The following is a 21,382-nucleotide window of genomic DNA, read 5'->3' on the forward strand; positions in this document are numbered from 1 at the left end:
CCCCTGCCATGGGCAGGGACACCCCACACTAGATCAGGCTGGACAGAGCCTCATCCAGCCTGCTCTTAAACACCCCCAGGGACGGGGCCTCAACCACCTCCCTGGACAACCCATTCCAGGCTTTCACCACTCTCATGGTGAAGAACTTCCTCCTCACATCTAGCCTGAATCTCCCCACCTCCAGCTTCATTCCATTCCCCCTAGTCCTATCACTACCTGAGATCCTGAGAAGTCCTTCCCCAGCCTTCCTGTAGCATATAAATCACAGAGGCTTTTCATTTTACAGAGCTGTTTTCCTCCCGTCATAGGATCATCAAGGTTGGGAAAAACCTCTAAGATCCAACTATCAACCAACCATCGAGTCCAAACGTCAACCCAATAGCACCCTGCACACTAAACAATGTCCCAAAGTGCCATGTCCATGCATTTTTGAACACCTCCAGGAATGGTGGCTCTACCACCTTTCTGAGCAGCCTGTTCCAACGTCTGACTACTCTTCCAGTAAAGATTTTTTTCCTAATATTCAACCTAAACCTGCCCTGGCACAACTTGAGGCTTTCCCTCTTGTCCTATCACTTGTTACTTGGGAGAACAGAGTAGCTAGCTCCACCTAGCTCCAATCTCCTTTCATGTAGTTGTAGAGATCGAGACAGTCTCCCTTTAGCCTCCTCCAGGATGAACAGCCCCAGTTCCCTCATCCACCCCTCACAAGACTTGTGCTCTAGGCCCCTCACCAGCTTAATTGCCCCTCTTTGGACCCGTGTCATCACCTCAATGTCCTTCTTCTGGTGATGGACCCGAACCTGGAGCCAGTATTCGAGATGCAGCTTCACCAGTGCTGAGTTCAGAGGTACAGTCCCTGCCCTGGTCCTGCTGGCCACACTGCTGCTGATCCAGGCCAGGATGCTGTTGCCTTCCTGCCCACCTGGGTATGCTGCCCTGGGCACACTGTCCACCGTCAGTTCCAGAGACCGCGTCGATGGCGAGGGGCTGTTTTCCCTTCTGAGAGCAGCAGTGGTTATGTCACTGGGAGTGCTTTGTGCTTACACTGAAGCCCAGCCGTGGCAGAGCCAGAGGGGCTGAGGTTTTGGGGTCCTCCGGCCTGCACTTGGGCCTGGGACGGCACGGGAAAAGTGCTGCTGAGTTTCCCCAAGTGTCTTAAGTGCCACTGTGAACATCTGCAGCAGCTCTGGGGATAAAAATGACGATTTTAAAGAACCGAAGCAGAGCCACTACCCGCGGCAGAACCCGGGAGGGGCGGGGCTTACGAGGGAGGCGGGGCCTATCAGAGGGCGGGTCTAAGGGGCGTGGTTCATTGAGGAGGCGGGGCCTATAGAAGGCATGCGTAGCAGTGACGTTATCGGCGCGCGCGGCGCTGCTGCTTCCGTGTAGGTTTACGTGAGAGATGTGCTGAGCGGCACCGGTCCAGTGCTTGCCCCGCGGCGCTTCCCGGGGCCGTGGCCTTCTGTGCCGGGGCTTCCCTCCTTCTCTTTCCCCGCCGCTATGGAGAGTACTGCCGTCCTGCCCATCCGCCGGTACCGGCGCGCCCTGGTGGAGGCCGTGAGGGAGCAGTCCTTCCTCATCGTTACCGGCGAGACGGGCAGCGGCAAAAGCACGCAGCTGCCCAAGTACCTCTTCGAGGCAGGTAACGGCCGGGTACGGGGGAGACCTCTGAGAACCCCCTCGGCCCCGAAACGGCACACTTAAGGGCAGATAATCCTCCTGTCGTCTCAGGGAGAGTGCAGCTTCAGGCTGGGCTGTGCCGGTGTGCTTGTGGCTTCGTTAAACCTTATGAACTGAAAAACTACCAGCATATATGTGTTATGCAGGACTTTGTGTATGAACTGGCTCTGAGCAGCACAGCTCAAGTGTCCCCGTTCTCCCCCTCTCTCCCGTAGGCCTTGCCAAGCACGGGGCCATCGGTGTCACCCAGCCCCGGCGCGTTGCCACCATCTCGGTGGCACAGCGGGTGGCGGAGGAGATGCGCTGCGCCCTGGGGAGTGTTGTCGGGTACCAGGTCCGCTTCGATGACTGCACCACTGAGGTAGGGCTCAAGAGAACTGTGTTCCTGCAGATGAGGTCATGAAAGGGTGTGGTGAGGTCGGTGGGCTCAATCTCACCATGGACTGGCACGGCCCTGTTGTCTCTCTTGAGGCTTTGTGTGCAGAAGGTCGCAGCCCTGAGAAGCCATGTGTCTCAGCTGTAGTGCAGCTCCGGTTGTGTGTATCACAGAACTCGTGTTTTGGACACTTTATGAGTAAAACGTTGCCAGGCACCTGTGATGCAGTCTTAGTGTGCATTTCGAACAAACGTGAGCTGTGCAGAGGTGTTGAGCTTGAAGTAAAAATCTGGGGTTGCAGCTGAGTGTCTAATTAAACCTTTCAGGATACTGCCATTAGGTATATGACTGATGGCTGCTTGCTGAGGCACATATTGGCAGATCCCCTTCTCAGCCAGTACAGTGTCATCATTCTGGATGAAGCCCATGAGCGGAGCCTCAGCACTGTGAGTGTTGCCTTTTATCTGTCCTTTTGGGTCCCTAGTTCTCCTTTCTGAGGTCTGCTTATACCTTTCTTTCACTCCTGCTTAAGCCCCAAGGATTTTGGCTGGCTTTGCAGGGATGTACTTTATCCTTTTGCTGTCCTGAGATGATAGATTTCTTTTGTTACATGCTACATAATCTGAAAATAAGATGCAGCCTCTAATCCTGCTGGAATTGTTGCAGCTGTTGTGGTGTTTGAAAGCAGTTAAAACTTGGCTGGCTTTTGGCTGGTTTCACAAAATTCCCAAGTTTGAAGCCAGAATAGTGAACACACACTGTCTAGAATCCTAAATTGAAAAAATAAGACCAACCCATACACAACCAGCCCTCTGAAACATCTCTCACTCTAGGGCCTAGTGTTTCTTAGGGTGCGTATGTGACTGTGCAAAGAGATTACAGCTTTTGGGGTCATGGAGTTGTCTAGCCTGACCCAAGTACCCAAAGCTATCAAATGTCACTCTGACCCTTCTGTGACAAGTGCAGTGAGACTCAAGTCACTTAGTCCCCAAGAGACTGTGTTGTGTGTCCAGTAAACAATCTGCCAGTCCAGCTGGGAAAAAGGGAAAAGGCTTTCTGAATGCCGGTTCTGCCCTTAAGCATCTGAGGGTGTTGCAAGTAATTGAGCTAGAGTTGTAAGAAACTACTGCTTCTTCACCAGTGTCTAACTAAAAGGAGCAGATTTTGAACCCAGAGCGCTGCAGGGTAAAATAAAGCTTGCTGAAGTAGTGGCAATAGATAGTACAGCAGAGGAGGCTGCCCACTCAGTCATGTCAGGTAAGCTGGACAAATGTCTGAGGTAACTGCTTGCAAATTGCTTGACTGTGGCAGGATAAAAATGAAAACCAAAGGATTTCAAGTTACACTCATTCTGTTTGTAGGCTGTGAAAAGAGATGATAAAAAGATGATCGGCTTCTAGAAAGCAGTTAGTGTGCTTACAAGACAACCAGATCAAGTGTGTGTATTCTTCTGAGCACTTTGGCTTTGAAGCTGTGATGTTTTATTTTGTATTCACTGGATCAGTGGGATAGAGAGAGTCCTCCTCTAGTTTGTCAGGCACTTCTAATAAAAGTCAGTTACTGACAGAAGGTGCTTCTGGCTTTCCATTAGGACATTTTATTTGGCTTGCTGAAGAAGCTGTTTCTACAGAAGAAACCACCAGACAGGAAGATTGCCATGAAGGTGGTGGTGATGTCAGCCACCCTGGAGGTGGACAAGCTCTCAGAGTTCTTTGGTGACTGTTCAGTGCTGCATATTCCAGGAAGAAATTATCCTGTCAAGGAGATATTCTGCAACCTGCTGAGCCCGAGGGATGTAGGCAGCTCTGCGTACGTTACAGAGGTCTGGCCTGATTTACTTTGCCTCTGTGTGTTGTGTTCTCTGTTCTTGGTGTGACAATCATCTGGCAAAGGCCCTAAGATACAGCTGTGTTCTTAGCATCCCTGCAGGATATAGGGAAGATGATGAATTTCAGAAAGAGTAAGTGAGATTCCAGCTGTTGTTGGCTTGTGGGCTTTGTTTGTTTGTTTCAGGCTGTAAAAGTGACGTTGGACATCCACTTAAATGAACCTGAAGGTGACATCTTGGTTTTCCTGACAGGTGGGAATTTTTCTTTTAACAACTGGTTTAACAACACATGGCATTGCCAGCAGAATAGTACATCCTTCCAGTGACTCTCTAGTTTGTCCCAGAGCACCAAGGAGAGAAGGGGAAGTTGCAAGAGGGACACACAGTCCTGTGAAGTGATAGTTTCCTGAGCATGTTTAGGTATATCCATGCCTGTGAGATCAGATAAGAGAAGCATTAACTTGAGGATTTGCATGTAAGCTTTTCTTCTTGTGCCCCAGTCACCTGCTTGCATTGTCTATATGCTTTATTTTGCTGTTAATTCAGAAGGGAGAATTTCTTTAGCTGCAAAACCCTGCACCCTGTATGGGCCAGGCACTTGAGTAACCTTGGTGCGAGGCACTGTGGACAGAGTGGGTGTCACCTCCTGTGCTAGCACTCAGAAATATTTCTTCCTCCTTCTAATAATACTGGCAAGCAATCTTGTTTGATGATACTGCAAACTAGGAAAGCAGAGATGTAGCTGCATAGGTCACTGAAGTGCTCTTGTGTGGGTTTTTTTAGGTCAAATAGAGATAGAAAGAGCTTGTGACTTACTTTTCAAGAGAGCAGAGTCCATCGATTACCGGTACGAAGTACACGATCGGGCTGTTGAAGGCCTGCTCATCTTACCATTGTATGGGTCCATGTCAACAGGTAAGAGCATATAATGTCCTGTGGAACTTAATTCACAGAAAGGTTTGCTGTAGGAGTTGTTATAAACAGCATCCTAACCAAAGAGTTCTGTTTTGATTGGAGAAAATGGCATTCATCAACCTGTTTGTTAAAATACTGTAGCGCTGGGGGGGATGTTTGTGGTGTTCCTAAACTAATCAAACTTCAGCCCTCTCTGTACTTGCAAAGAAGCCTCCTGTTAAAATCCATACCCACTGGAAATGGCTTCATGTGGCATCAAGGTTCCCAGCTCAGGAAGGGGATATGGTATAATTGAAAGCTGAGATGCCTTATTTAGACACTCACATTTTATTTGATGTGGAAAAGATATTGGCAGCAGGTTTTTGGTGATGAGAGTTGACCTGGAAGGGAAGATAATAGTACAGCACAATACAGGAAAATACAGGCTATCAGAGTGAGTCAGGCTGGTACATTTGGCAGCAATACCACAGTTAGTTTCAAAGAGTTAAGCACAAAGGCCTCTTGACCTTTACTGGACACAGACACTGTGTTTTTAGATGAACTGAAGTGAATGTTGAAATGTGTGGGTGCAATGTGTAGAATGCCAAGAGGCTGAATAAGTGTTCAGCAGAGCAGGACAGCAGTTTCCATCTGCAAGTGCTGCTGGGAGGAAAGAGCTGCAGAAGAGGAGGAAAATCTTTACCCTCTTGGAAGAAAAAATGAAGAGTGGCATAAAAGAAAGATGTAATTTCTTCCTTACCTTATGATAGGTACTGGATTCCTGACTGAGAGGGGTATATATTTTATTCTTCTGTGGTAGTTTCTCAGAGATCATTGTATTTAATATCTTTAAATACACAAGAGAGAGTTTTCCTTAAAGAGATGTTTGTATTTTCCAAGTACAATAGAATATTTAAGGAGAAAGTTGGATTTCTGCCTCCCATATTTTGCTCCTTGGAAAGACAAATTAATGAAGCATGTTGGTGAAGAGATTTGCTGGAGACATGGGGGTCTGTCTAAACCTCATCATGTCAACCTGCACTTGCTCTGATTGTTAAAACTTCTCAAAGCCTTCATGATGAATCTGTTAAGACCAGGCACCTTGGTTTGTTTTTCCTAGCTCTGGGTTAGGAAACATCCAGGGTGCTTGGCCTTTCTTGATCTAAAAATCTTCTGGCATATGCAAACAACAAAGAAGATACTCTCTGATTCTTGGCATGTGCTAAAATGATCCCAAATCTGTGTTTGAGAACGTTATGTGCTTCGCTTTCTAATGTCATTCAAGCACATTGAGTAAGTTTGCACAGAGTTAGAGATGCAGGTTGAAAGCAGAGCACCGAAACCTAACAGATTGTTTGGCTCCTTGTCATTTTAGATCAACAGAAAAGAATATTTTTGCCTGCTCCCACAGGCATTAGGAAATGTGTGGTGTCCACAAACATTGCTGCAACATCTCTGACGATTGAAGGAGTCAGGTATTGTTTCCTGTCTTTCATAAAAGCTGTAGCAGAGGGAATAGCTCAGGAAGTTCTACTAGGTTTGCAAAGCTGATTTTGCTTTTGCTCCAGAGGAGGGCTGTAAAGATGATCCAAGGGCTGAAGGACCTTTGCTATGAGGACAGGCTGAGGCAGCTGGGGTTGTTCAGCCTGGAAAAGAGAAGACTCTGGGGGGGGCCTTAGAGCTGCCTTCCAATGCCTGAAGGGATCCTACAGGAAGGCTGAAGGAGGACTTTTCAGGAGGGTGTCCAGCAACAAGACAAGGGAGAATGGTTTGAAGCTGAGGGAGAGTAGGGTTAGACCAGATCTTAGGAAGCTCTTCAGTAAGAGGGTGGTGAGACTCTGGAATAGGTTGCCCAGGGTGGTTTGTGGACACCTCCTCCCTGGGGGGTGTTCAGGGACAGGCTGATGAGGCTTTGAGCAGCTTTTAGTTGAGAGGTGTTCCTGTCCATGGTGGGGAGTTTGGAGTAGATACTCTCTAAGGTCCCTTCCAACCCAAGCCATTCTGTGATTCTGTACCTGCCCAATGGTTACCTGTTGCCTTTTTTGTCTGTGTAGTGAATAAATCCCTACTTATTCTGTAGTCTTACAGATGACTGGTGGTGTTGGAGCCTAATTTGAAATCAAATCTTAGCTCCATTAACTGAGTTTCCATGGGTCTGGTCTGTAACATCCTGCTGACTGAACAGGGCTGCAGCTGACCAGCCAAGTGCAGCTGTTTGCAGCATTGTAGGGTAGATGTGTTCTTGCTTTGATGCTGTGCACCTGGCTGTTATCTGTCTACTGAGAGCTCTGTTGTTTTCTTCTCTGACAGAGTGTGACTCTTTTTCAGATATGTAGTAGATAGTGGATTTGTGAAGCAGTTGAACCATAACCCCAGAGTTGGCTTGGACATACTGGAGGTGGTTCCCATTTCAAAGTAAGTTTAAACAAGTCATGTGCTTGGTGTTTCTGGGAGTGCTCTGGCTGTACTGAGTATTGGTTGATAAAGGCAGGATGGCTTTGAGGCTCTGTTATTTAAAGCCATTTTATTTGCTGCTAAAGAGAGAGAAGTTCAGGACATACCATTTATTATAAGTTACAGGCACTAAGGAGGGATGGACTGTGTATTGTCTGTGGTCTGAACAGTGGCTCAGATGTCATCCTGTGTGTGCTGAATACAACAGCCTGATTCAGAGGAGCTTAAAAAAACCTTTGCCTTGCACAGAAATGCTTCTTCATCCTGCTTGTTCATGTGTAGCTGGATTCCCCAGCTGCTGCACAGTGCAATATATCTTCCATCTGCAATCACAGCAATTGCTGGTAGTTACCATAATTGCAGTGTGCTGCTTTGGATAATAACACAGAGGATCAAGAGTTTGACTGTTTGTTGGTTGTGTTTTTTCCCCTGCCTTTCTGTTTTGGAAGGAGTGAAGCGATGCAGCGAGCTGGCCGAGCTGGCAGGACATCCTCTGGGAAAAGCTACAGGCTGTACAGCAGAGACTTCTGGGAGCAATGTATGCCTGACCACACGGTGCCAGAGATCAGGAGGACCAGTCTGACATCTGTCATCCTGACTTTGAAGTGCCTTTCGGTGCATGATGTCATAAGGTGACCTCCGTGGAGAGAGGGGATTAGCATTTTCTTCCTGTGCCTCAGCAGCAGGGCAGCACAGGCACCAACAGCCTGGTGGCAGGAGGCAGGATTAGGTCCTTGGCCAACTGTGACACTTGGGTACAATTAGCTTTTCTGCTGTTCTCCTCAGTCTTTAATTGCAGGTTGGATCTTGACCTCAAATTGAGTTTGAGGTTCTGCCAGAACGAAATGGTTGATGGTGTTCTTTCAAATGTTTATATCCCAAAAGCTTCATCTCTGTGGGGTGGTTCAGTGTTAGGATCATTCTCATGCAGAAGATACAGCTGATCTTTGCATGTGCATAGAGTAGCACACCCTTATCCTGAGGATGCTTATGTGCATTTTGGTCACTGTACTGGGAGCTTACAGAAGGATTTTAATAGATAAGAAAACTACCCAAGCTGTGCAGAGGCTCAAGACTGAGACTTTTTAACTTCATTTTTGACTATAGATTTCCCTATTTGGACTGCCCTGAGGAAAGACACATTTTAGAAGCTCTCAAGGAACTTTACCAGTGTGATGCTATTGACAGGTAAAAGTTAAAGGGATCTCCTCACCAATGATTTAAAATGTAATGGTTTAACTGTCTTAGTGAGTTGTTCATGTGGATGAAAGGTCTTCCTCCAGCAAACCAGGAAGTTAACCACTGGGTTTTAATACACCCTGTAAAATTAGGGTTAGAGCATGGCTTAGGACTTGAGAGACAGAGATTAATTTTTCCACATTGTCTTGAAGTTCCTGAGTGACCTCAGACAAATTACCTCAGCTCTTTGCACTGTAGATCCTGGAAGCAGATCCCAGATGGTTGTGATGAAAGTCCTTAGGCACTCGCTGTGAGGCCTATCCAAGAACTTGAGACAGGAAGCAAGATCTTATCCCATGCTTCCAGGAATTCTTGCAAAAAACCCCCAACCAACCAAACAAAACAACCTAAACCCAAAAGCCATCTTCAAGATAAAGCATCTGATACACTTCAAAAGCTGGGTTTGCCTGCCACGAAGCAGGCATAAGCAGACTGGAGAGAGGTGAAATATTTTTGTGCTAGTGATGCTTGCTTCATGCCTCCAGCACCTGTCTGGGCCTGCAGGCTGCAGTGTCAGAACAATTTCCAGAGGGAAATGCTGCTCCTGTGCTTTTTATCAGTCTCTGGAGGCTGACAGTGTGTGTACATATTCTGGTCTACACTTAAACTCAGTTTTGTTGAATGTTGTACTTGAATCTCTTTCCCTGGGACAAGGAGAGGCCACGTGACAAGACTGGGTGAATTCCTGGTGCAGTTTCCCCTCCCTCCCAATCTGGCCTGTGCTGTTATAAAAGCTGCTTCTCTTGACTGTGAGGATCTGATGCTTCCCATAGCAGCCATGTTGTCTGTGGAAAATGTCTTCATTCGTCCAGGTAGGAAGCTCCTTATCCCAAAGCAGCCTTGGGCGGGTGGGGGATTCTGCTTGGACAGTGACATTCAGGCAATGGTTAGGTAGCACACACTGCTTCATCTGGGGACTTCTGCAACTTCTACAGTTGTTTTTTTCTCTCAGCAGTCTTCTGTGCCAGTAGTTTGTGAAGCCACAATATCTTACAGGTGTATTTCAAGGTAATAAAGTGGGAACTGAGTCTGCATTTTGAGCTCTGGTAGCACAAACCTTTACTTGAGTCTTTACTCCTGCCAAGGAGCGAGCTGCTCTCCTTAGTTGGGCCCAGCACTGGTGAGAGATGTAAGTATTTGCCTCAAATAACTCTTACTTGTAGTATGAGGTCCTCAGGTGCAATACCTGGTCTCCCAGAGTACATTGTAGCAGATCTGCAGGGGAGAAGAAGGGTGAGGTCAGCACAAACATACAGTGGCACTTTGCCTGTGTGCTTTTACGACTTCCTGAGGTTTTGGAGTCAGGGCACAATGCATGCTAGGGACTGGACAACAGCTGTTCCAAAGACTTCCAAACAGTATGGAATTGGGTTGCATTTGTCCCAAGGCTGTGAGCTGTAAAGCACCATATGGGTAATGAGTGGACTGCTGAGAGGTCATAAGGGGAAAAACTGTATTACAAGAGGGAAAAGAAAAACAAAACAAACAAAAACCAAATCAACCCAAAACCCAAAGCAATCAAAACCACCAGAAAGCCAAAAGGCACTGCAGCAGATGTTTTGCTGTTGATCTATGTACAGGCAACAGGGACTGATTCATTTTTATTTAACAAATGGAATTGCCTCTGGATTGGCTTTTCTACTGAATAAGTTACTGTGATAAACTCAATTTGTCACTGCCTCCATCTCCGGTGTTTTTCCAGATGGAAAATGTAATTTTGCTGTGGTTCCAAGCTTGCACCTCTCACTGGTGCTAAACTCCCTCTCCCATGTCCTCCTTCCTGTCTCCTCTCCACTCCATTCTGCCCCCCAACCTGTCCCCATAACTGGCTACATATAGTCCTTATGTGTCTTTGTGGGAGACCTTTGTCCTTTCTAGTCACTCATTGGCTCCTGTCCAGTTATCTCTGTAGTCTATTAACTGTGCCCGTTAGTGCAGCAGCTAAAGACCCTGCTGGCAGCACTGATAGCCTGGATTCTGCTGTGGGGTCTTGCCCATTCTCACAAATGTGTGTTTGCCTTCCCATCCTCCACTGGCACTGTGCCCTTGTTATCTGTTCAGCTAGCTAGTGCACACGTCTCCGTTACTCTCCAGCAGCACTCTGCACCGGGAGGCAAACCCAGGCTCCCATCCTGAGGGCACTTGCTCATGTGCAATATGGACACAAAGAGTCCTCCTGACCTCCTTGGTGTTGCTTTTAATACCCACAAACTTCTGACACTGCAGTAGAGCAGCAATGCAGTGTGTTGGTCTTTGCTGCTGTACCCCTCTCTACAGAGGGGAGTAGGTTGTGCTGGGGAAGAAATTCTTTGGGTATTTAAAAGTTGAAATAACACTTTGGACATGTTGCTTTTGCCTGGTACATTCCTGGTGTTTAGTGAATTCCCACTAAACTCACAGACTGCATTTTTTTCCAAGACTCCTATTTAATTTAAAGCCTCCATTACTGTGGCACTTGAGGACTGGGACAAAGCTGAGCTAAATAGATTAGTGTCATGGGTTTAGTTGCATATTTGCTGCTGTGGCAGCTATGATGGGGTGGTTTCAGCAGTCTTGGGGTGGTTTTTTCTCTCTAGGCAAAACTTTCATTTGATCTCTGAGCTATTTAAGGTCACTGTTCCTTTATCTTTTCATGCCAGCATCAAAATTGATGGCGAAAGAGCAATAGGCAGAACCTGTGTTTCTAAGGGACGAGATTCTTCATCTCCAGCACTGACTGATGAGATTAATCACAGGTCTAATAGCATCTACGTGTTCTTGTTCAGCAGTAGTGGAAGGAGGAAGAACTGTAAATGCAGCTGTGGAGGAGAGACAAATCTAAAAATAACATGAACAAAGATCCAAGGCTGCCAAACACTTGGGAGAGTGCTAACAGAAAATGAAGTAGGAGTGGTAAACAAAGCTGACTTTGTTAAAGTGAGATGTAACTTACTTCCTCAGGTGACCCTCAGAAGCAAAAGGAGGCTGAGCTTCAGCACCAGGAACTTTCCTCACAAGTGGGAGGCTGCAACGACTTTGCAACTCTCTTAAATATCTTCGAGCAGTGCAAAGCAAGGTATAAAATGATTCCAGTGAGTGGCTTTTGCATCGCTCCTAACTCCCAGCTGCTGCTGGAGTCTGGATGCATTGTGTGTATGCACATGTATGCACTCAGACCTACTTGCAGATTGATTGCTCTTTGTGATCTGTGATTTCTGTCAAGACTCTTGTTATTTCAACTAACAAAGTATCAGGCTGTGTAGGTCGCCTTCTTTGTACAGCCATAACAAAAAAATAGAGGCAACTTTTCTGCCTGCAGCTGACAAAGGGCTCCTTTATAACACAAGTATTTCTGTTCTCAGCAAGTCCCCTTCAGCTTGGTGCCAGAAATACTGGGTCCATTGGAGAGCTTTAAAATCTGCTTTCAGTGTGGAAAAACAGCTGCGGGAAATAATCACCAAGCTGAAACAGGTAGCAAAAAATCATTTTTATATATGCTTGGGTTACAGCAATTCATATTGAAGACATGTACTGGACTACTCAGCCTTTGCCAGAGGGCTGCTGCCTTTCTCCAGCAGAAATTAATCCACTTCAGTATTGATCAGGGCATCCTTGCTGTGGCTTGTGTAACTAACAGGGGTGATGGTGGTAACAAGCAAGGAGGGTTTTCCTCAACAGGGCTCTAGACAACCTGGTCTAATGGAGGATGTCCCTGCTCATTGCAGGGTGGTTGGACTAGGTGACCTTTGGATGTCCCTTCCACCCCAAATCATTCTATGAGAAATCCAGAGGTTAAAATCCATGGAATGGAGGAGGTATAGCCACTTTTTCTTTGGGGACAAAAAAACCCTGATTTACTTTTTTCCTTTACATAGCTTCCAGACTTCCCTAAAGAGACATTTGAAGGCTCCAGGACAGAAATACTAAGAAGATGTCTGTGTGCAGGATACTTCATCAATGTTGCTAGGAGGTAAGTAATGAAGGTGGAAGTATTGCATGGAAGAGATGCTATCCATGCTCTTCAAAGGTGGAACTGCATGCTGAAACAACAGTAAGGCTACAGCCTATTGTTAGGAGTAGCAACTGCAACTGAAAGTGTTTCTGCACAGGGCTGGAAGCCTGGTGAGTCCTCTGCTTTTGACTCTCCTTGCATTCCAGGGCAGTTGCTTACATCTTTGGATTAGAAGTTTTTCCATCTGTGAAATGAACTTGCAAGCTGATGAGGAGTTCCAGATACTAAAGGGCTTGGGAATGTTCAGTTATAATGGCTCTTAAAGAGTTCAATCCCAAACCCTGTTCATTACTGTGTTACTGCATTTGCAGTGTTCCTGTGGTAACTTAGATCTATCTTATTTCTCCTTTTTATTTTAAATTTAATTCTGGAAGAATCATCTTCTGCTTATAGATCTGATTTTGCTTTCCTATGCTGCTGTTAATTTGCTTTGTTTAGTGATGTCTAACCACAGCAAAGTTTCGTTGTAGTTTTACGTGGTGGTGTTTGTTGTTGTTGTTTGTGTGTGTTTGTTTTTTCCCAAACCTTCCAGGTCTGCAGCCAGGACATTCTGCACAATGGATGGACATGGCAGCATAGTTTATATCCATCCTTCATCTACAGTAAGTTGCCAAAGGCTATGAATCAGGTTGCAAAGGATCTCTGAAAGGAGTGAGGCAAGTCCCTGTAAACTCTTCCTCTCCTCTTTGGTTTCTGCTAACTTATGGCCAGGAGAAGCCCTGTTGCAGTGTTCATTTTGAGAGTGGGAAAGAGCCTCACTACTTCAAATTTGGTAGATGTTAGGGCTTATGAAATGTGTGACATAGACTAAGATTTCTCCCTGGCTCTTTGGATTTCCTGGGCATTTCTAAGCAAGTCGTTCTGCCTTAGTTTTCCTATCTGAAAGTTGAGCATAATGTCAGCTCTGTGTCACTCTTGCACGTGAAGCCTTGGAAGGTGTTCCAGGTGAGGGTGCTCTAGAAATAAACCCCCTGTCATTTGTTGTAATCAATTCTGAAAGAATCTTTTAATGTGTCAGCTGTATAACCAGGAGACTCAGCTGGAGTGGATCATCTTCCATGATGTCACAGTGACATCCAAAATCTACGTGCGGACGGTGTGTCCTGTTCGCTACGAGTGGGTCAAAGATTTGTTGCCCAGATTGCATCAGATTGATGCATATGAGCTGAGCAGTGTGGCACGGGAAGAAGTAACTGAAGAGGAAATAAGCAAGTGGAAGCATAAAGAGGACCTTAAAAGGCAGTATGGTGAGCACATGACTCCGCCATGCCTATGGCATGTGTGGTGTTCCTGGTTGTTGTGGAGACGGCTGTGTGTTATGTCACTGAATGCATTCAGGACTAGCAGCTGTCAGTCTGGATGTGCTTAACATTTGCTATGTGTAGCTCTAGCTGTTTTCTTGTCCTACTACAGCTCTGCAATCCTTATTTTCCTGCCTTTGCAGTGTGTGTAGTAGTTTTTTGCCACATTCCTACCTTCTTATGGGTTACTGTAGCTGATGAGAGCTGAACTTGAATGCATTGTTGAATAGAAGTATTTTGCTCTGACAGTTACTGAAGTTTGGGAAGGGTTTGTGGCCATTGATACCCCAAGTAATATGGACCTGAGAGAGAAGTCCAAAGGGGCAGGTTGGAGCCCAACCCAAAAGACCCCACCAAATGAAAAGCAGAGGAAAAAGAATCACGTTTTGGTGAATGTCTTGTTCTGACAACTTAATGCCATACGTTGAAATAGTTTGAATTCAAACTGATGCCCACTAACTGATCTGGCTGCTTGACATTCTTTGCATTCTCCTATCAGCAGGTTTCCTAAAGCAGTCAAGTATTCAGAGGGCCTCTCTACCCCTGGGCTGACCCTTCCAAAACACTGATTTAACATATAGTACAAGCATGCCAACATAGATTCTCTTCAGTGTTGGATTCTTGTGTTCAGCCCAGCATCGTTCTTGTCTGCATTATTATCTACAGCAACCATTTTAAATGACAAAAACACCAATTGCATTTGGTTACAGATTTGCTGGAAAGGATATTTATGCTATTGGATAATGCAGAGGAACCTCAGCCCTTTATCTGAAGTCCAGGGAGCTGGGGTTTGTTTGTCCCCCTTAACTTTTGACTTCACCAGGCAATTGTGGATTAATTTGATACTCTGTTTTGGGGAGCTTCATGAAAATAGTTGGCTGAATAGCTGGCAAAGGTTTAATTAGTGCCCAATGAAAGGAAAGGCTGAAGCCTGAGCTCCAAGACAGAATAACTACAAACATTCCAAGAGTGAATGCTGATTAAAGCTCTTTCCTCATATGGAAGGGCTGTGGGGCTGGGCACCAGATTCTGGGAGTAGGCTGCAGCAGCAAATTCATTCACCCAGTACTTGGTTTTTCAGGGTCTTTGAATGTGGTTTTTTTATTATTATTATAAATTTAAATTTTATTTTTAACTGAAAATATTTCCTGTTTCTCTTTCTGTCTGGGAGAAGCACTCCCAAGCTCTCAGCTCTGTGGGAGAATGTGCATGTCTAATGGTAGCTGGAGTATTGACTTTTCCCACTCCTTTATCTGTTATCCTCTCTCTTCCTCCTACCTCCAGAAATGGATAAAGATAGTTTATTCTGAGCCTCTTTTTATTTAATACTGCTCCCAAGGCTGTCCCTCTCCTGCCTAAACCTGAGCTGGGAATGTGTGATTTAGAGAAGAAATGGGCACAGAGAACACGAGATGCTTGGTATCTGTTGCAATAAAACACAAGATAGGCATTTGGGGGATGAGATGAGCCCAGCTGCAATATTGACATGGGAGTTAAGGCATGGGTGTTCTGTTGTTTGTTGTGGGGGTTTTTTTCCCCTCCCTGCTGTGGTACAGTCTGTCCTCTCTGGAAGTCATTCAAGTGACTGACTGGGACTTGAAAAACATTTGAGATGCTGTTGGGGGTTTGGGGTATTTTGCAGGTGGGAAGAATTGTAATGCTGCGGGGGGGGGGGGGGGGGGGGTGTTGATGCAGAAGAGTTTATTTCTCTTTTGGTTTTTTCCCTACCCCCAGAAACAGTCACAGACAACTCTGCAAAGAAGATGGAGAGAAGGAATGATGACAAATCAATACTGGACGCCCGAGCTCGCTATCTTGAGAGAAAGCAGCAAAGAGCCCAGGGTTTAAGTGCTGCAGTGAAAGAAACAGGGTAATGCCATGAGGAAAAGCGGTTTGGTGCAGTTGTTGGGAGGATGTTTGCATAATGCAGAGTGACAAACTGGAATAGAGGAATACCTCTGCTTTCTGACACATTTGAGTGTCAGACCACTGAAATGCGACCTTCCTCTGCTGCATCCAGCAAGGAAAAGTCAGCAAGCTGAATTTTGTTGCTGTATGTCACTGGCAACACTTTAGCAGCCTGAAGCGTGGGTGGAGACATGATACTGTGGTGCCAATTCTGTGGCATTTGATTGAGTTAGAAAGGTCTCAGTGGTCTCAGTACTATTGTTTAATAAAATTTTCTTAGGTTTGGGATTTCCTCTCTTTTAAGGAGCAGGACTATTTTTATCCATTTTACTTTGGTTGGTTGTTTCCATGCTCATACACCACTCAGGAAGTGATCTTTTAATGATGGAACCATATCATGGTTTAACCCCAGCTGGCAACTAAGCACAGCCATCAGGATCTAAACTCAAAATGAGGTTTGCCACCTGCATTCTGTGTTGCAGTCAGCGTTGTTTCTACTCTTGTGTTGTGCTGTACCATGTACAGTGATGTTTGTGGGTGAAGGTGTCTTTGTACACAAAGTATTTTGTAACTGTCTTCACATCCTTGCTACAAATACATCATTTTTATCAGGGATGACTTAGCATTGTGTGGTTTCCATTTGAATGAAAAACAACCCCAACCAACCCAGCAGTCAGTCCAGTCCTCAGCTAGGTTGCACCCTGCAGTCCATCAGCAGGCCTGCTGCCTCCTAGGCTGTTTGTCTGAGTTTGGTAGCTGTCATTTTTCAAACACATGGATTTTACTCTGGAGGAGAAGTGTTTCAAATGTTGATTCTTCTTCCCCAAGGAAATATTGGTGTTTTTCCTTGACTCAAGCATGTAACACAGCCAAGAGCTGTGTAGCTTTGTCATCATAAAGTTTGTTTCCCTCTCACAAAGAGGTAACCTCCTACTGTCACCTTAACAATCCTAAAGTGTTCCAGTGCTCTAGTGTGGAGCTTGTCTCTTTTGTTTTTGTCATTTTTCACTACTTTCAGTGAGTAATATTTTGTTTGAGACAGTTTCCAAGAAACTGAAAGAACCTACTGTCATTTTTCAAGCCTCAGTTGCATGCAGCTTAGGAGTTGCCTTCAGTTGCTTTTCAGGTAACTAACACAGTTAAAGTGATGTAGAAAGGGGGCCTTAACACTTGATGTATTCAGCATTCCAGCTCTAGTGCACAGGCTGTAGCTGTTGGTGAGTGACGTAGCACTGGGGCAGGCTGCCCAGAGAGGTTGAGGAGTCGCCTCCTCTGGAGAGATTCCAAACCTGCCTGGACATCATGATCCTAGGCAACCTGCTGTAGCTGACACTGCTCTAGTGAGGGGGGGTGGGTTGGACTGGATGATTTCCAGAGGTCCTTTCCAACCCTTTCCATGCTGGAATTCTGTGCTGTGCTTATAAAAACCATGGGAAATGAGTGAGTTGATAATACTGATGTTCATGACAAAGGTAGCAGGTCTGCTGCTTGTCCCCCTTTCTGTGGTTGTACCTATTGGAATGAAAAAGCAGAGGCTGTTCTCTGGACTTGCCAAGCTGAGGGAAGCAGCAGCTGTGATTGCTGTGGTGGAGAGGCTGCAGCAGTGTCCTCTGGCTGCCCTGCAGGGCTAGGTGCTGCTCACCAGGCTGTAAGAGGCTTAACTTGAGCAGCACCACAGCTGTCAGTGGTGAGGGCTGGAGCCAGTACTGATGTCCTGCAAGTGGCAGCCCTGGAGTTCTGAGCTGCAGGAGAATTGCTGCCTCCTGCCCCTCGTCTGTGTGCAGAGCACAGGAACAGCAGCAACATTTAATGCTTTTCTGGTTCTGAAGGCAGTGTGTGAATCGAGCAATTGCTGGCTGCCATCAGTCCTGGTAGGAAGTGGCATGTTTATGATCCCTCTCTCCCTGGGCTCTTTCTCCTGTGTTCAGATGGAAAAGGGTTTTGTTCTTCCCTGCTGCTGCTCAGACCCTGCTTTTGAGAAGCCAGCACTTTTCTTTGACTAAACCCAGTGCATGAATTTTGCAAAAGCCCACAAATTATTGTTGTTCTCTTGCCCTTGTCATAGCCACTTGCAAGTCAAATGACATCAGCACCACACGCTAGGTCTGAGATCAGTAGCTACACCACCCACTCTTGCTCAGGGCTGTGTATCTCTTACATCCTAGAGCTTTATTACATTATTTATACAAAGGGAGAGGTGTTGGGGTTTATTTACCCCTCTGTTTCAGGGCTACTCAGAGCTTTTCCAATTGCAAATTGAAGACAAAAGTTATCAGGGGAAATGAGATTGCAGAAGGCAGCAAGCTGTAAGCAAAGCAGGGGTGAGGTCTGTTGGGGGGTCTGTGCATTACAGGACAGCCTGTGAGTGAAACAGGTGCACTGCCCTGGTCATCAATTCTTACTTTCTTTAAAAAAGAGTTAAATTTTACCTGTTTCTGGGGGCTGGGGTTACATTGATAGAAGGAAATTCGAAGTTTCACTATGTTGCTGTACTTATTAACAGTGCTCCAAGGAAAGAGGCCTTTGGACCATCCCTGCAGTTTGAAGGGACTGTAGCAGCCTGGGGAGAGGTTCAGTGACAGTCTCTGCCTGGGGTGAAGGGAGAAGGTGTGGGTCAGCTGCTGCTCCTTCCCTACTTCGTTTTCTCTTTTTAATGACTTGTTTGTTAAAGCACAGCAAGCACAACCACATCCTCTATCGATCCAGCTGCTGCGACCAGCCAGACACCCTGAAGGGGGGGAGGAAACCAGGGGGCAGAGAGTGAGGGCGATGAAGGGTCAACGGGCAGAGCCCTCCTCCGCGGCCCCGGGAGTTGCTGGGCTCGGGGGCGGGGAGATCGATCCAGTCGCTGCCTGGGGCTTCGGGCTGGGTACGGGAAGCCCCGCGCCCCGCTGAGGGGAGCCGGGGCCGGGCCTGCCCCGCCCGTCCCCATGGCAACCGTCCCCGCCCCGGCCGAGTCACCTTGTACCGGCCGCGCTGCCCCCTGCACGTGACCGCCGCGGCGACGAGCGCGGAACGGAAGTGACGTAGCCGCACCCCGGTCGCATGATGTGGCAAAAAAAAAGGCCGGGGAAAGAGGAGTGATGAGTCCCGAAATAGTCCCTTCCGGTGGCGGATTCCTCCGCCGCTCTCATTGGCCCCGCGGCGTGTGAGTCACGCCGCTCGCCGGGATCCTTCCGCGCGGCCGGCGCAGTTAAGGCCGGTCCCGGCAGGTGAGGCCAGGACTCTTCCTTCCGCGGCGGTATCCTTCCGCCGGCGGGGGCAGCTTCCGGATCGCCGCGGCTCTTCCCCGCTCGCTGGCCCGTTCCGCCATTGCGGTCCCGTTTCCCCGCGCCGCCCGGACCCCGTTGAGGTGTGACTCCGGTCCGGTCTCGGACTGGAGCCCCAGCCTGCCGCCACCATGGCCCAGATCCTGCCGATTCGTTTCCAGGAGCATCTCCAGGTGGGCGCCGAGGGAAGCGGGGCTGGGGAGCGGGCATCGGGGCGGGCGGGCCGCTTCCTTCGGTAGAGGAGCCGCTCGGGGTCCGTGCTTGGGCGAGAGGCCCTGGGCCTGCCCGCGGTCCTTCCCTGAGGACTGCGAGATTGGGTCTTCTCCAGCGGCGCGGCGGCCGCTTTACGCAGGCCTTGCCGATGTCTAGCTCGGGCAGCGCCTTCCCGCCGCGGGCTGCCCGCTGCGCCGCCCCGAAGGGCACCTTTCCGCGTGCCCACTGCTGCCTCCGTGCGGGCCCGGACGCGAGGGGAAGGGCTGGGGCGTCGCGGGGCCCTGCCGTGTCCCGGGGAGGCGGCGATGAGGTGCAGGGAGCCAGTCCTTGCCCTTGCCCGGTCCCCACCTCGGCTTCCCATTGCTGGGCGGCGGAGTGCGCTCCGTGCCGGTGGTGTAGGCGAGGCTGGCGCCGTGCCCACGCTCTAGCACCTGCTGGGCGGTGGGAGGGGAGAGTGCGGGTGGTGTCGCACGGCTTCCGAGGGGAGAGTCCGCGAGTGGGAAATCCCGCTTCAGGGCATCTGCAAGGGAGGGGGCACGCTAGTGGTGGTGGTGGGGAAGTCGTCTCCGTGTGCTGTTAATTGATAAAAGAAAAAAAAAATCAATAGGGCGATGACTCCGTGTAATCCTAAGGACGTATTAAAGCGTTTTATTGATGTTCTGACTTGTCATCCTCTGTGGTGAAAAACCACATATTGCAGTGAGACGTGAAAGCTACTGCGGGCTTCCCTGCAGCACGGCTGTGGCAGTGCAGGCACAGGAGCGCCAGGGCTCTGCTCACTGCCTGGCCCCTGACACATTCTGGGGTTGGGTAGCATTAAACCGTAACCGGATTCTAATAGATCCCTTCCCTTTAATTTATTTGTGGTGGCTTTCTAAAGGCAGTAGTAACAATTCCAAAGTCACTTCACTGCAGGAATGCGAGGTTACCCTCTCCAGTGAGCGTGCAGCATGAATGTCTTCTGGGTGAAGCTGGAGTACAGGGAGGGGTCTGGAAGCGGTAATTGGGTTGTGCAATGTGTACTTCCTAGCTGACAAGTCTGTAGGGCGAAGTACTACATTCTTCTTGTCCTGAGTTGCTGTAGCTGTGATGGTTTTAAGCTTGGCTTCACTACTGAGGTGGTGGTGTTTTTTTTGAGGAGAACTTGTGTAATGAAAGTTACGTTGACATACCTAGGCAGGATCTTCTGGAAATCTATCTGTAGCTCTTCTTCCCTGTCATGTTAACATCTAAATGTAGTTTGTGCTTGGCTAACTGAGGCTGTGGTTGGTGCTGCTGTAATGATGGGTTTGCATCATTTATAGTGACTTCTTTTCCCCTAACCTAAATAGAAATAATCTAATTTCTAGACAGCTTGTTGAAAGAAAGATGCAAGGTGCTTATTTTGCTGTGTGAATTACCACTGTCTGTAGTGTTACTTCTAGATTTTAGACACGCTGCCATGGTTGGGTTTTATCTAGCTAGTTAACTATTGGGCACTGGATAACTTTACTTTGATAACACTTTAAAGCCAGGCCAGAATTTATAGCTGAAGTGTGGCCCTGGCCTGTTCTTTATCCAGCAGCACTGACAGGAGAATCTCATGAGTTGGCCAGAGCTTCAGCTCTGAGCAAACGTTGTCTCTTGGTAGTGCCACAGCTTAGGATGGGGTATTGAGAAGTTTCTGTGTGCTCAGGCGAAAGCCATCCCTCTGGGTAGCCCATCTCTTAATAAAGTATTGTGGAAGTGAGTCTGTGATACATTATTTAAGATACAAAGCTGGCATGTGACCCACGACCAGGTCTCTAATGACATGAGTTCTATTACATAATGAAACTCATCAGCTCCACTCTGAGGTGCTGATAGGTTTCAGGCCAGCACTATTGTGGAATGTGACTGCTCTGACTGAAGACTGATTTATCTCTTGATTTGTAACTTTGTATTTGCATTTTCCCCTCCTGTTCCAGAGCACTGGCTTAACCAGTGTCTTTTACTACTGCATATCTGGTCTTAAAGACTGGGTGTCCTGCCTTCTGAGCCTGCATACTCGTGGCTCTTGCCCTTAATGCTTCACTTTGCTGTACCTACTGACCTTCCTCATTTTACTTCATTGAAAAAATTCAGAGGAACTTGACTTCTTAGAGGTACTTCTGACTGCTGTTGGAGTAAATTTGAGAGTAGAAACGTTGATATTGCAACCCTTTTGTTACCCAGAGCTGCTGTAGTGTGTTCCAGGCTGTTTGTAGG

General features: G+C 47.5%; 2 protein-coding genes across 5 annotated transcripts in view; both read left to right on the top strand.

The window, feature by feature from the left end:
* The first annotated feature begins 1,425 nt into the window (after positions 1-1,425).
* DHX40 (DEAH-box helicase 40) lies at positions 1,426-16,287 on the top strand. Its single transcript, XM_068154808.1, has 17 exons — positions 1,426-1,645; positions 1,899-2,044; positions 2,386-2,505; positions 3,651-3,881; positions 4,073-4,139; positions 4,671-4,802; positions 6,157-6,256; positions 7,110-7,196; positions 7,685-7,867; positions 8,343-8,423; positions 9,129-9,286; positions 11,415-11,529; positions 11,816-11,924; positions 12,329-12,423; positions 12,998-13,067; positions 13,484-13,712; positions 15,501-16,287. Exons 1-17 carry the CDS (start codon positions 1,504-1,506, stop codon positions 15,638-15,640), a joined length of 2,205 nt encoding a protein of 734 aa, XP_068010909.1. The 5' UTR covers positions 1,426-1,503; the 3' UTR covers positions 15,641-16,287.
* Positions 16,288-18,858: 2,571 nt separating this feature from the next.
* CLTC (clathrin heavy chain) overlaps positions 18,859-21,382 on the top strand; it is a 33,389-nt gene continuing 30,865 nt past the window's right edge. The window contains exon 1 of one of the 4 annotated variants that reach the window (XM_068154809.1): positions 18,859-19,116. In XM_068154809.1, the coding sequence (XP_068010910.1) occupies positions 19,075-19,116 (42 nt within the window). In that variant the 5' untranslated portion in view covers positions 18,859-19,074. The remainder of the gene's footprint in view (positions 19,117-21,382) is intronic. The other 3 variants (XM_068154810.1, XM_068154811.1, XM_068154812.1) reach the window with 3 other exon arrangements.

The sequence above is a fragment of the Melanerpes formicivorus genome, unplaced genomic scaffold (genome assembly GCF_026170545.1).
Source record: "Melanerpes formicivorus ecotype bairdi unplaced genomic scaffold, bMelFor1.0.p_v2 SCAF_29, whole genome shotgun sequence".
Classification (NCBI taxonomy): domain Eukaryota; kingdom Metazoa; phylum Chordata; class Aves; order Piciformes; family Picidae; genus Melanerpes; species Melanerpes formicivorus.

Excerpts from the sequence above, each read along its gene's own strand:
- DHX40 (XM_068154808.1), top strand. The coding sequence starts at position 1,504 with ATGGAGAGTACTGCCGTCCTGCCCATCCGCCGGTACCGGCGCGCCCTG. Across the intron at positions 1,646-1,898 it reads CAAGTACCTCTTCGAGGCAG|GCCTTGCCAAGCACGGGGCC; the intron begins GTAACGGCCGGG and ends TCTCTCCCGTAG. Across the intron at positions 7,868-8,342 it reads TCGGTGCATGATGTCATAAG|ATTTCCCTATTTGGACTGCC; the intron begins GTGACCTCCGTG and ends TTTTGACTATAG.